Raw genomic sequence first — 14112 nt, forward strand, 5'->3', positions numbered from 1 at the left:
TGTCAGTTCATTATGGGTTCCAAGTATAAATTTCCTATTGGTTTAGTGGTTTTCAATTTTTGAGTATGATAATGTGATTAGTTTTTATGTTTTGTACAAAAGTGCATTCGGCATGTATACAGCAAGCATGCAACTCTGTGGAGTAGTTATAGTCCATATTTAGCAACTTGTTCTTCCCTCCCACCATGAACAGATGCTTTAAAATTCATATTTTAGGTATTATATACTAATGACACAAAGACTGCACTCCTGGTCCCATGATCGCCTCATCAATGTGTTAAAAAAACAAACAAACAAAAAAAAAAAAAGAGAAGAAAAAAAGTTTTATTTTTACCACATTCCATGTTGATAAGTATAAAATAAAGATATACATGAGGAAACATAGTTCATACGTGTATAAAATATCCATTATCCATTACAAAGATGGAATTGATTTCGCGAGCTGGCAACAGATATGATAGATCAATATTTTCCCACCTCTTGGAACAATTTTTTTTTTCAAGCAGCAATGTGTATGGGAAATATGTCAGTGATTAGTGTTTTTTTTTTTTTTTTTTTTTCTCAATAATTTGATTTATGTGACAGAGGTAACAGTTAAGTTATTGGTAAACTGTAATAAACAAGGACACCGTTTAATCTGAGAAACCATAAAGTACTGTACACTACATTTGGCACTCCATGTTGTGCAAATCTCCTGAGTTTTTGAGAAGGTAGAACATACACTCTTTTTCTCTCACTAGCATACATCATTTTAACTGTAATACTTTCATCTTAAGATATAAAGAATAAAACCACAGTATCAGAGACAGAAAGTCCACTGAAAAAAAAAAAAAAAAAAATAGTAAAACAACCCAATCCTAGCATTGATTACATTAAAACTTAAACATAAAATTGTGTAATAATATTTTGCCTGGATAAGACTGGATGTTTCAGCACATTTTGTAGACTTTGATGGAAGACCTTTTATTTATTTTTTTGATAATCTGGGGTTCTATTCCCCTTCTCATTTGCTTTTAGTTTCATAATTGCATACATCAATACCTTCATTAAATTTAAATTGGTCCCGAGACTTTTAGAATTCTTTCATATCATAATTTAGGAAATTCCATAATCAATCATAATCCATCATTGAGCTTCAAAATGTCATTCATTAACCCAAACGAGTTGACTGAATTCAATTTTAGCAGAATCTGGTCTAGGCATTTTGGCATTCATTCTGAGGGCTTTGTTGAGTCCACAGAGATATCTTGGCATAGTCACATGCTCTTCTTTTTTTCTTCTTTCTGCTCTTCACAAATAACTCATGTGTGAGTTTTAGTCTCTGCACAGATGTTCCGAGATCTGCTGATTTTCTACAACTAAAAATATCCAAATCATCTTTCACAATGAAGAGCAGCTCCTAAAATCTGAGGACAGAGATACACTTTCAAATCTTCCAGAAGATCTTCTTCCTGTAGAGGAGATAGGCTATGATCACCCATATGGAGGTGGCCACAAGGTTCTGTGCCAGGTGCTCTGCGTGTGATTGGCTATTGGCCATTTTCCAACGAAAAGGGAAATATTCCTCAAACACTTCATGACCCACATACACCAAAATGGAATTCATACCTGCCAAATAAAAGGTAAACTTGAAAGCAATTCACAAAACAAACACAAGTATGCGGAATAGTGTTAGTTAGCATAAACTAGGGATGCATTATAATGGTTAAACTGTTAATGGTGAATATTTTGTTCAGAAAATATAATCAAAATTAATAATTTTTTTAATAGAATTATTGCAATTTCACATCAAGAGAATGCACAAATCAAGAAAACATCAACTTGCATGATTTGCTCATATATTTAGCTGCAGCAATCAGCCGCATAAAAGAAAACCAACTGAATTTATTACTCTTTAATTTGAGCAAAATATCAGTGGCCAGACTCCAACTTACATCATCAGCACTTTTTATGTATTGCAGCAACAATGTATGCACATGGTTGCCAGGTTGGAAAGAGTTTAAGTAAACCACAGGACAGAAAATGCATTCATTTAAGAGAAAAGCTCTGAATGGGGAATTTAAACTATTTACATCTGGCAACCGCAACAAAGAAAGCTTGTGGAGGTTTGTTACCAATGCAAGATAAAACAAATCTCAAATGAAACATTTTGAGGAGAAATATCCAGTGAAAACTGCAGACGATTATGGTTAAAAAAATCGAGATAAACCGAAATCATGATCACATTAAAACACAATTTATCGTGCAGACAGGGTTAACACCGTCTTCTTTTTTCACTTTGGTTAAACTGTCAACATGATTATAGCTAGCTACCTGAATAACACCAAATCCAGTTTAATGGCACAGGCATTTTTAAGGTAACTCTATCGCCCCTTGAGTGCTGAGGTTTGTTACTGTCACAATGATAATAATTAACTTACAAGAGTCAACTCTTAAACACAAGAGCCAAATAAAGAAATTTTGGGTGCAGGCATAAGTTTAGGTACATTCATTCTGGCTGTGGAACCTCAAGTCTTAAGAGCTTACCAGGGTAGTAGAAGGGAGCGCCAGACCACCACTTCTTTACATCCACCAAATAGTAAAAAACTACCAGCGCCACAAAAGCAAAACAGCTGAGAGTCGTAACATAGGACAAAGACCTGAAAGTCACAAGACAGAAGCCATGAATCATACAGCATACAATACATTCCTCTTCTAATCAGTCAGCAAATCTGGTATTATACTTCCTGCTTCTGGAAGTGCTGTCATAAAAAGATGATTTTTCTGACCACAAATAAAAAATAATATCTTTTTTAAAAATTATAATGAATAAAACTACAGATACACGCAAACAAGACTCGAGTTTACCACAAGTTTTTGTTGACAGGGATGAAACCGTCATTTCTGGAGCACTTGGTCAATACAGCTGAGATGATTCCTTAATGCAAAGTTAGACAGCATGAGATTCCCACAATTTTAAACCTCTAACAAAGCTTTATTTAAATATTGATTCACTGTGTGAATTTCACATTATATTTGAATCATCTGCCAGTTAATCCAGTTTTTGTAAAAGAGAAAAGAAATAAAAAACTGGTTAAAGTTAATTGTAGCTGTGTAAAAAGTGGCATAATGAACTCGTTATCACAAAATATATCCCTGATATCACCCTGTTGTATTCTCTATTGTACTAATGACAGGCAATGTTATTCTTTATTTATTTCACTTTCGGCATATATTATAATTATTACCGTAAAAACAGTAATACTATGAAATATAATTACAATTTATTTCGTATTATAATATATTTTAAAAATGTTCTTTTTTCGTGTGATGACAAAACTGAATTTGCAGCAGCCATTCCTTCAGTCTTCAGTGTCACGTGATCCTACAGAAATCATTCTTATATGCTGATTTGCTGCTAAAGAAACATTCCTTATTATTATCAATGTTGAAAACAGGTGTGCTGCTTAATATTGTTGTGGAACCCGGAATGCATTTTTACAGGATTGTTTGATGAATAGGTCAAAAGTTCAAAAGAACAGCATTTATTTGAAACAGAAATAGTTTGTAACATTATAAATGTCTTGCTGAATAAAAATATTATTAATGTATTGTATAATGTATATTATTAAAACTATTATTAATGTGTTGTATAATGTATATTATTAAAACTATTATTAATGTATTGTATAATGTATAATATCTTAACACCCAAACTTTTGAACAGTAGTATAATTGTAATTATTAATGAAAGTTATTATATAAAGTGTTAGCAAAAACAAACAATAATAACAAATAATAAACAAACATACCAGTATGAATCCCCAAATGAGAAATCGTGTGATTATTTGCCTGTGTTGGTCTCTGTAATGCAGCAGAATTTTCCCTGCCTGAAACCCACACAATAAACAAACAAACAAAAAAAAATGATGCAATAGGGCAGGACAATTATTAGATGTGATTCCTGTAAGCACTGCAGAACAAAAATAGTTTGCATGAAGCATGTGACTGCACTGCTGATACTGATACAGTAAGAGGAGGGGGGAGAAGAATCACTGATGCTGCTATGAGAAACAAGTGCTGTATAAGGAAACAGAAGTCTGTCTCACCTGAAGACCCAAAAATGCCATTAATACGGAGTTGATGCTTCCCAAAACACCCTCAGGGTCAAAGGGCACCACAGACTGGTATACAACCTAGATATAGGCACACAAAAACACAATGAAGTGTATCGGTGAGTGCCAAAGTAAGAGACGGAAATTAGCTGCGGCTCTAGCAAATAGTGACTACACATGTCTGTCAGAATGACAACCAGTCCTCATTGTTTTGGTCTCTGTTTACCCGGGATGAAGGCGTCTGGTAAATATGGTTATTTCCCAGCAGCCAGCGATCAATGTAACCTGCAGCTCCACCGGTGCAGTTTTGGTACTGGCCAAAGTCACCAATGCCCCCTGGACCCAAATAACCACTGCAGGAGAGAGACAACAACAGAAAAAATATAGCAATTCCCACACAAAATGTGCATCATGTATAGCAAATAGATTGACATGAATCATGCTATTCAAAACACTTTCATTTGCATATTCATTTTAATTTACATATCCCATATCTATGCAATATAACTAATTACATCTGACTAATAACATTATGTTGAACAATGTAAATAAGAATAAATGAAAGAAATTGCTTTATAATTAATCAGGAAAAAAGCAGTCACATCTAATCTTTATGGTATCTTACTGATAGGTCTATTTATGCAATTTCTTGTAATTTTAACAAGGCAGAAAAGGGTAGATTCTGCAGAGTGATCCTTTCATGATTGCAAATAAGGCAGGGGATATGGGGACAGATATTTAGGCAGGTCTTAATAAATGGAAGACTCATATAATGAGTAGGATTGTACTTACGTTGGGCAGTCTGGGACTGGGAGGAGGAAGGTCAAACATAACCATATTGCCTCTAAGGCAATCACAATTAGCCATGCGGGCCAGTAGAGGCAGACATCATGCACCGAATACCAGCATGTTTCCTGGGAACAACAAGAAGATTGGGAAATTTCAATTATTATTACAATTAAAAATAATTACATGTGGGAGTAAATGTCAGTTTGTGGACATGCAGTACAAATAGTAAAAATAAGAAAAATTACATTTTTACATTTATCACTTAAAATTTTATATATTTTATTCAAACTGCTGTACAAAAGTTTGGAGTAATCCCATGGTTTTTTTTTTGTTTTTTTTATAAATTTTTAATTAAGTTTATTACAGCTGCATTTAGTTTATCAAAAAATACAGTAATATTGTGAAATATTGTTACATTTTAAAAGAGCTATTTGAATATATTTTTTAATGCAATTTTTTCCTGTGATGGCAAAGTTGAATTTTCAGCATGATTACTCCAGTCTTCAGTGTCAAATGATCCTTCAGATATCATTCAAGTTATAATAATAAAAAACAATATTTATTTGAAACAGATTTTGTATCACTATGACATTATTGAAGTCTTTACTGTCATTTTTTATTTAATGCGTCCTCACGGAATAAAAGGCTGGTAGTTAATTGGTAGTGTATCAAATTTCACAAAAATATTAAGCAGTAAAAACTGCTTTCAACATTGATGATAATAATAGCAGCAAATCAGCATATCAGAATGATTTCTAATGAAATAATGCTGAAAATTCAGCTTTGTCATCAAAGGAATCAAGTACATTTTAAAATAGATTCAAATTTAATTTAAATTGTAGTAATATTTTATGATTATGTGTCATATTACGTGCAGAGAAGGATAGCTTGACTCACACTTGACAAGTTGGTAAGTCGGTCCCGTGCCACCATAAGATCCAAGATAGCGACAACGAGATATGTGAAGCCCAGACGCTGTAATACGCCAGGAATACGCAGAGAATCCCAAGACACTTTACAGATACATGGACACATGCATAAAAAAATCAGCATTTATATTTTTAATAGTGCTAGACAACGATTAATCACATCCAGAATAAAAGTTTTTGTTTATATAATATATGCGTGTACTGTATATATTTATTATGTATATATAGACACATACATACAGTATATATTTAGAAAATATTTACATGTACTTACATGTATATAATTATATTCATATAATGTATATAATGTATATCATATAATGTATATTATATATTTAATATATAAACATAACATATTTTCTGTTTTTTTATAGATGATAAATATACACAGTACACACACATATATTATGTACACAAAAACTTTAATTTGGGATGCGATTAATCCCATTGCCCAGCACTAAATTGTCTTTAAAGGGTTAGTTCACCCAAAAATTTAAATTATGTCATTAATGACTCACCCTTCATGTCGTTCCAAACCCGTAAGACACAAAAATACATTTTGGTCCAAAAATAACGACTTTATTTACGACCGCTGCTCGTACGTCAGCTGCGTCACTGGAGTGTTGTGAACGCACTCACAAAATAAAGCCTGAAAAACTACTCAAAAATATTGTGTAATATTGTTACCTTAATTTTTTTAAGTAAATAGCTCATTCCATGTTTTACAGTGTACTTGGAGGAAGATTGTAATCTTGTTAAAAGAGCATTTTATTGGAGAAGAAATTCTAGATTTGATATGCATGCATGAGTCAAGTCAATACTGAATATTTAATAAATTATCAGCATTGTTGATCCATTGTTCTGTATTAAAAAAAAAAAAAAGTTACAGAAATAGGCCAAAAATTCCTCCAATTTTGATTTCATAGGGAATTGTTATATGCATGTAATTTAACAGTGAGAAACTTACTTTGTATCAGCTTTCATACTGATGTGTTTCATGACACTGTATTTCGTTTATAAACTAATGTAGAATTTGTACAGGCATTGGGCTAGAGATTGGGTTTTTCATTTTTAAGAAGCAACAGAAGGAAAATGTGTTACCACTCACAGGGTCCTTGGCAGTAGTTAGGATTGACGATGATGACTCCGAAAAGAAATAGTTGTAAGCTCCTCCAGAAAATCCTCCACTGCAGATGAGTGCGTTTGACACCTCTGCGCAATGAACCGCTCAGGGACAAACCAATAGAAGTACCCATAATAAACACAAACCTGTGAAGACAAAAATGACACAAAGTAAGACAGAATGGGAGAGAGAGAAAAAGGATACCCATTTCAGAAAGTGTTACTTTCTGACATGATTTCCAACACACAGATTAAGCATCGTCCACAAACAGAATTGTGTGAAAAACAATTTCTCTTCAACATGTGCAGCACACATTTGTCTGCAGTCTTTGTCATGTTAAGATCCCATTTCCCACTGGTTTCCTTTTTCCTTTTAGCAACATTTACAAGTTAAGGCCTTTGTATTAAAAAATGTTGATTTGTTAATAAAAAATAAAAAAATAAAAAACTTTTTTTCTAAAGTCCAAATATATATATGCTATATGTTGTCGTTATATACTGTGTAAAAATTGAAAAATGTTCACAAGCATTCAAATACATGCTCAAATACTTGTATAAAACCCGGCTTTTAAAATTTAAAAAATGGTTTGGAACAATGTTATTGTTGCTCATTTCATAAAGGCTTCCTAATACCTCACAAAGATGTAAACCTGAGTAGCAGTGGTGCAGACACTTTCTTCAGCTGCACAGCAGAAAACACGGTTATTGGGTTTAGTTCCACTGTGAAACTGTGCTGACTGATATGCCACTTCATTTGTGCCACAGTGATAAGTGCCCATGCTTGGCTCAGATATACTATAGCTGATGCCAGCGCTGATGTCTGATAAACAGCTCAAGCAGAGTGTAAGGAAGCTGCTCTATATGCATGCAGTGTGAGGAATCAGTCATTTGTGACATCGGATTGTCTTACCAAGGAAACACGAGATCAGCCACTGTGAGCCCTGCAAGAGGAAGAACGCATCAGATATCACTTCCTGCTGTCAAACCACGGTCTATTAAATTCATAACAAGCGCTTTTCAGACCTATTCTAAATATATACACTGTCAGCCAAAAGTTTGGAATATTTTACACTTTTTAATGTTTTTAAAATAAATCTCTTATGCTCGCCAAGGCTTTTTTACAATTCAAAATAACTGTTTTAATATATTTTAAAATATAATTTATTCCTGCGATAGCAAAGTTGAATTTTCAGCAGTCATTACTCCAGTCTTCAGTGTCAAATGATCCTTCAGAAATCATTCTAATATGCTGATTCGGTGCTGAGAAAAGATTTCTTATTACCATTGTTGACATTAATGTCTGTTTGTTTGTTTTTCAGCAAATATGTATTAAATTGATCAAAAGTTACAGTCAGTTTTTACAACAATATTAAGCAGCAAAAACGGTTTCAACATTGATAATAATAACAATCATTATTGAGCATCAATTGATAATAATGATAATTGTGATTTCTGTAGGATCATGTGACAACGAAGACTGATGTAAGGGCTGCTGGAAATTTAGTTTTGCCATGACAGGAATAGATTACTTTTTTTACTATAAAAGTAATTTTATTTTACTAATACTACACAATTTTACTGTTAATTAAAAAAATGAATATAGTGCAAGTGACATGACATACAGCCAAGTATGGTGACCCATACTCAGAATTCGTGCTCTGCATTTAACCCATCCAAATTGCACACACACAGCAGTGAACACACACACCGTGAACACACTCCCGGAGCAGTGGGCAGCCATTTATGCTGCGGCTCCCGGGGAGCAGTTGGGGGTTCGGTGCCTTGCTCAAGAGCACCTCAGTCGTGGTATTGCCGGCCCGAGACTCGAACCCACAACCTTAGGTTTAGGAGTCTAACTCTCTAACCACTAGGCCACGACTTCCCCTACTAATTACTGTAATTTGAGCAAATAAATGCAGCCTTGGCCAGCTTTGAATTCATATACTAAAATTATAAATGAACACTGTTATCAATAATAGACCCTCTGAGCTCTGATGCTTGAAAACATGCTAGTTGCTACTGTAAAGAAAGATATTAGTTTACCATTCCAACTTTCATGCCTAAAGAACCAGTAACGTCCACCTCCGTAGTTGACAAACACCATAATGACCAGTGCAAGGCTGTGGAGAAAACAGAGTGAGGGTCATTTCTGTCTTAACAGACATCTGGAATTAAACCAAACCACAATTAATAATGCAATTGAATTCCTACAAATCAAACCGACTGAAATACAACACCAGACATTAAAATAACTGTAATATTAAGTTCCAATTCTTAGGTAAGGTTACAAGCCAAGATAACCTTGTTTTAACAAGTTCAAATTTAATCATTCTATTTCAGGATAATGAGAAATAACATGCAAATGACCTTTGACAACCAGCTTCACAGTATGCAAAAGTAGCAGCTTATATGCAAGATCATTTTCACCTGAATATTTCAATTCCCATCTCAAGCACATTGGACCCAAAACAATTAGTGAAAGACCACCATACCCACGGAAAGTATCCAAAGAACGAAGCCTCCGTCCTGTAGTGGCAGGAATTATCGATTCCATAGAGGCATCTATCAATCTGTTTGGAGTGCCAAGCTCCTGCAGAGAAGAGAGGGAGAAAAAGAGCAAGAGAGTGTAAATTAATGAGAAAAAAAAGAAAAAAAATTTCCAACACTAAATCAAGCATGATGCCATGTTTGAACTACGACAGAAACTTTATATTTGGTGCTTTGCATTTCTTTTTGGAAGATGTGTAAATAATGCATAGACAATATTTAGAGTGCAAAAAAAAAAAAGGTATAAAATAAGTGAATAGCACTCTTACTGAGTTTATCAGCCTCTCTGTCTCCACTGTGCTCCCCAAGCGATGAAGTAGATTTGTCACCACATCCAGTCTTAAAAATAGAAAAACTCGATTTTACAAGCTTTCTATATAGAGCAGCTGAAACAAACTGTTCTGGATTGTTGAAATGTCATCAGTACATTGTGAAAATTATATTTGAAAATGTCTGTACCTTTTAACTGTGTTCCAGATAGCAGATAATGCAGCCAGAAAAGCAAATACCAGAAAAGCAAACAAAATAGCTAGAAAAAGTAAAGAAAAAAAACACTCATCTACCAAGCTTGGTTAATTTTAAATACATTATTTACATTTGTATGTGTAGTCGAAATCAACCCCAACTTTGCTTCACAGTGCATCACAAGAACTCATAATCCAAGATCAAACGGAAATCACTTCCTTGAAGTGACTATTTCATGTAACAGATTTCTGGAAGAGCCCTTCGTGAAGGTATTCTGTTATTTACTTTTGATTGTAACGTCTCTACAAATGGCACCCTCTTCCCGAAATGCCCTTCAAGAACGCAAAAAGCCATTTGGAATTTTCCCTGATTTAAAAATTTTATACTGGTTGACCACTAGTAAGAATTCATTTAAAGACAAAAAACAAAAGGATAAAAATAAAAAAAACTCAATTGCAGATGCAAAATTGACTCACGCAGGTAGCTGTTAATGGGCTCAGAATCAGTGATCATTGAGCAGCTGACCCGTGACGGCTCATTCAGGTTCTTCACCCACAGAGAATAGTTCCCCTGCTCCCCAAAGTGGAAGTTAACTTAATGAAACACACACAAAAAAAAAATTTTCTGATAATAATGCCTTGATAATAATAAACAGTGAATATGTTTTGGTCTGAAACACTCATTGTTCTGTTAAATGTATTGATGTCTAACTCACTTGCATTGCTCCAAGTTTGCAGAGGTGCTGTTGAGCTGCAGTGTCAGTGCGTGTTGTGTGCCTACAACAAACCCCACCGTAGTGGGGGTCCCAGAAGCTGGCCTTGCAGGTATTATTCCCAACAGCTTGGGCAAACACTAATGTACACGAATGCACAGACAACACAGAGATACAGAGGTCCAGTAGGAACAATACTACAGCATTTAAGGAACAGTTCTCCCAAAAATGAGAATTTGCTGAAAATGCTCTCACCTCAGGCCATTCAATATGTTTCCCCTCAACGGAACAGATTTGGAGAAATTTAGCACTACATCACTTGCTTACCACTGGATCCTCTGCAGTGAATGGGTGCCATCAGATTGAGAGTTTAAAGAACTGCTAAAAACATCAGAATAATCCACAAGTAATCCACATGACTCCAGTCCATGAATTAATGTCTTTTTAAGCAAAAAGTTTTTCGTAATAAAGAATTTCATCATTAAGATGTTTTTTACTTCAAACTGTTGTATCCAGCTAAAATAGAAGTCTTCTTTTCATAATATTACTTTGCTTTCTACAGTGAAAAATGCATCTGAATCAGGAGAGGACTATGCACAAACCAAGCATTGTTTAAAAGCAAAAACATTAAAAGCAAATATGGTGTGTTGGTGAATTTTGATGAGAGGACAAGGGGGGTGGACTTTTTCACTGGAGGAAGCGTTATTATGGATTATGGACTCCTATTTTTTCCAGAAGCTATGGTTTAAAGTTAAAACGCTAGATAAAAATGAAAGATTTGTTTCTTATAAAAATGAATTGTTGGACTGAAGTCATGGATTACAGTGATGTCTTTATCAGCTGTTTGAACTCTCATTCTGACGGCACCCATTCATTACAGAGGATGATGTAATGCTAAATTTCTCCAAACTTGTTCTAAAGAGAAAACAAACTCATAGACATATTGTGTGGCTTGAGGTTGAGTACATTTTCAGCACATTTTCATTTCTGGGTGAAATATTCCTTTAAGCAGCATTACACAGGCACATTAAATGTCATTATCATTATGGCAGTATTCAGTATCAATGCTATATTGCATGTATACCCAGAAGACGTATATCTGATACCTTGTAACAGTGATCAGAAACCACATATAACATCATGTCATTCTCAATCTCATTGGTAACCGAAAGGGACGCCTCATCCATCTTCAGCACAGAAGTTTTGCGGTGGGGGTGAGAGGCTGAAAGCAAAGCCACTTCAGTGTCACCAGTTATGAAGAATTTGCAACATAAATACATTTTACCTCACAATAAGACATAAACAAACACACATACATGTGATGTACCTCAAGTAACTCACTCAAAAGCAGTCTAACTAGATATCCTTTGAGTGCAACATACCACTGATGCTCAAAAAATGCTGTCTGAAAATGTCGTTCACCAGGTTTTGTGACAACCACAGAGATTTTCTTTAAAAAACATATAGAAACATTTCCCAAATATAGGCTACTCACCACTCTGTAGACTTCAGTTGCTGCCTCTAATTCAATTCACCCTTACTGTAGGTCTCCTAATGAAACTAAATGGTCAGCTGCTTTGGTGCGCTCTACTACTGCAGTTTTACAATAGTGACTCTGTACCTCCTGCAGTCACATGCTTGCAATAATCTGCCTCACAAGAAGCACCATAAAACTGCCCAGATCTGCCAAACGAGGGAATTTTGAATCCATGAATCCCCTAACGTGACATGTATTTGTTTTGGCTGTATAACGTTACATAGTGGCATCATACTATATAGATATTCTAAATCAAGAATACAAAAGGCTAAGATAAAGAATAAGTCTTACACACAGAAAATGTGTATATAATTCAGATTATAAACATATATACATTTAACGTTAAGTAAATCACAATAAGATGCTCAGATGTTTAAATATAAAGAACAGTTAGCATAGGCTAAAAACAGCTAATAGTGGTGCTGGCTGGGCGAGATAACTAGTATAGCGAACAAAAAACAAAAACAAAAAAGGAACCACGGCATTAAGAAATGTGTTTCGTATTTAATGTCTATCAGATACATAACGTTACAACATTGGTGTTACGGTAAATGACACTCACAGGCAGGTCGATCTGTCACATGAGCTGTACACAGAGCTATCAAAAGCACAATCACTGCACAGACAGTCCATCTGTATTCCCTTTCAGATGCCATAACATCAGATCTCACTGCCTCCTCCTTTCGGTTTTTTCTTAATGTAAAGATTTCCTCTTTTTTCATTACAACATACTTCCGATCCCTCCTTCCTAGTACCGCAAGTAGTGGAAGAGAAGAGGGTCAAAGTACAAAAGGTAATCGTTGGATGTGTTCAAACGCTAGCGGTCGCTACCTACCTAAGCAGCATTTCTGAGGCATCGGATACGCTTTTGAGACGATTTCAAAGCACAACAAAGACCAAAAAAAAAAAAAAAAAAATCCGTGTGAACAATTGTTTGAAAGCGTTAATGATGTTCATAAATAGGTTTAAAAGTTTAAACGCACCTATGACGCCCACACATGCTGTCTAGGTAGGAAGCTTACTAGGTGTGGAAACGCGACCAATTCATTACATTATTATTATTATTATTATTATTATTATTATTATTATTATTATTATTATTATTATTATTATTATTAAAATGTATTTATTTGTTTATTCATCTTTTATTTTGTATATTACTAAAAATTCAGCTTTGAAATCACAGGAATAAATTACATTTTAAAATATGTTCAAACAGTAAGCTGTTATTTTAAATAGAAAAATATTTCACAATATTACTGTTTTTGCTGTATTTTGGATCTAATAAATGCGGGCTTGGTGAGGAGAAGATAATTCTTTAAAAAATAATATTACAAATCTTAAAAACAAAAAGTGGGAACTTTCTGGGAACATTCTAGGAACCAAAAATTGTTAGCTGAGAAATAAGCACAGCTACTTGCATGAGCTCTTTAGATGCTCCATATCCATTTGTTGTACCGGCGTTTGCACCAATAAGTGCTTGGAAAGTAGCTACCACCACTAATGCAATACTGCAGAATGCATAAATGTACAATAAATAACAAAATATCAATCAATCAATGACTGAATTTGATTTCTATAAATAACAATAGTACCAATAAGGAATAGACATTTGGCACAAATGCCAAGTTCTGTCATGAAACTCTAGATGGTGCAGGCTGATGGGTCCTTAACACAAACGAATGATATTCACAGCATTAAAATACTTTGCTTTAGTTCATGTTGTATACGCAGCCAATGAGGTTGCTGCTTTACATTTAAATGGCTACTGTAGTTAGCATTCATTCAGCATTTTGCAGTGTGCTTTCAGAATTCCTCTGAAACCCTCTACCTTCCCCAGCTCCACCTGTATAGACCTGCTCCGGGTTATTATATATGCTTTTTGTGCAGCAACAGTATGACTTACGTAAGTCCATC

At 34.5% G+C, this 14112-nt stretch overlaps 1 protein-coding gene across 2 annotated transcripts; it reads right to left on the reverse strand.

Annotated features, from left to right (window-relative positions):
• Positions 1 to 306: 306 nt before the first annotated feature.
• Positions 307 to 12982, reverse strand: LOC109068429 (heparan-alpha-glucosaminide N-acetyltransferase-like). Of its 2 annotated transcripts, XM_042716732.1 has the most exons (19): positions 12758 to 12896; positions 12154 to 12341; positions 11765 to 11880; positions 10663 to 10798; positions 10423 to 10542; positions 9941 to 10010; positions 9751 to 9820; positions 9427 to 9524; positions 8978 to 9054; positions 7845 to 7875; positions 6921 to 7081; positions 5781 to 5896; positions 4887 to 5008; positions 4321 to 4447; positions 4089 to 4175; positions 3792 to 3869; positions 2848 to 2918; positions 2527 to 2639; positions 307 to 1608 (listed from the first exon to the last, which is right to left on the reverse strand). In XM_042716732.1, exons 3-19 carry the CDS (start codon positions 11843 to 11845, stop codon positions 1427 to 1429), a joined length of 1740 nt encoding a protein of 579 aa, XP_042572666.1. In that variant the 5' UTR covers positions 11846 to 11880; positions 12154 to 12341; positions 12758 to 12896; the 3' UTR covers positions 307 to 1426. The 2 variants fall into 2 exon arrangements, with proteins under 2 accessions (XP_042572666.1, XP_042572665.1); XM_042716731.1 differs by lacking the exon at positions 12154 to 12341 and having other exon boundaries at positions 10423 to 10540; positions 10661 to 10798; positions 12758 to 12982.
• Positions 12983 to 14112: the final 1130 nt, after the last annotated feature.

Source organism: Cyprinus carpio, chromosome B1, assembly GCF_018340385.1.
Source record: "Cyprinus carpio isolate SPL01 chromosome B1, ASM1834038v1, whole genome shotgun sequence".
Taxonomy (NCBI): Eukaryota; Metazoa; Chordata; class Actinopteri; order Cypriniformes; family Cyprinidae; genus Cyprinus; species Cyprinus carpio.

Excerpts from the sequence above, each read along its gene's own strand:
- LOC109068429 (XM_042716731.1), bottom strand. The coding sequence starts at position 12,917 with ATGAAAAAAGAGGAAATCTTTACATTAAGAAAAAACCGAAAGGAGGAG. Across the intron at positions 10,799-11,764 it reads TTTCTGATCACTGTTACAAG|TGTTTGCCCAAGCTGTTGGG; the intron begins GTATCAGATATA and ends CGTGTACATTAG. Across the intron at positions 10,011-10,422 it reads GCCCATTAACAGCTACCTGC|CTATTTTGTTTGCTTTTCTG; the intron begins GTGAGTCAATTT and ends TACTTTTTCTAG.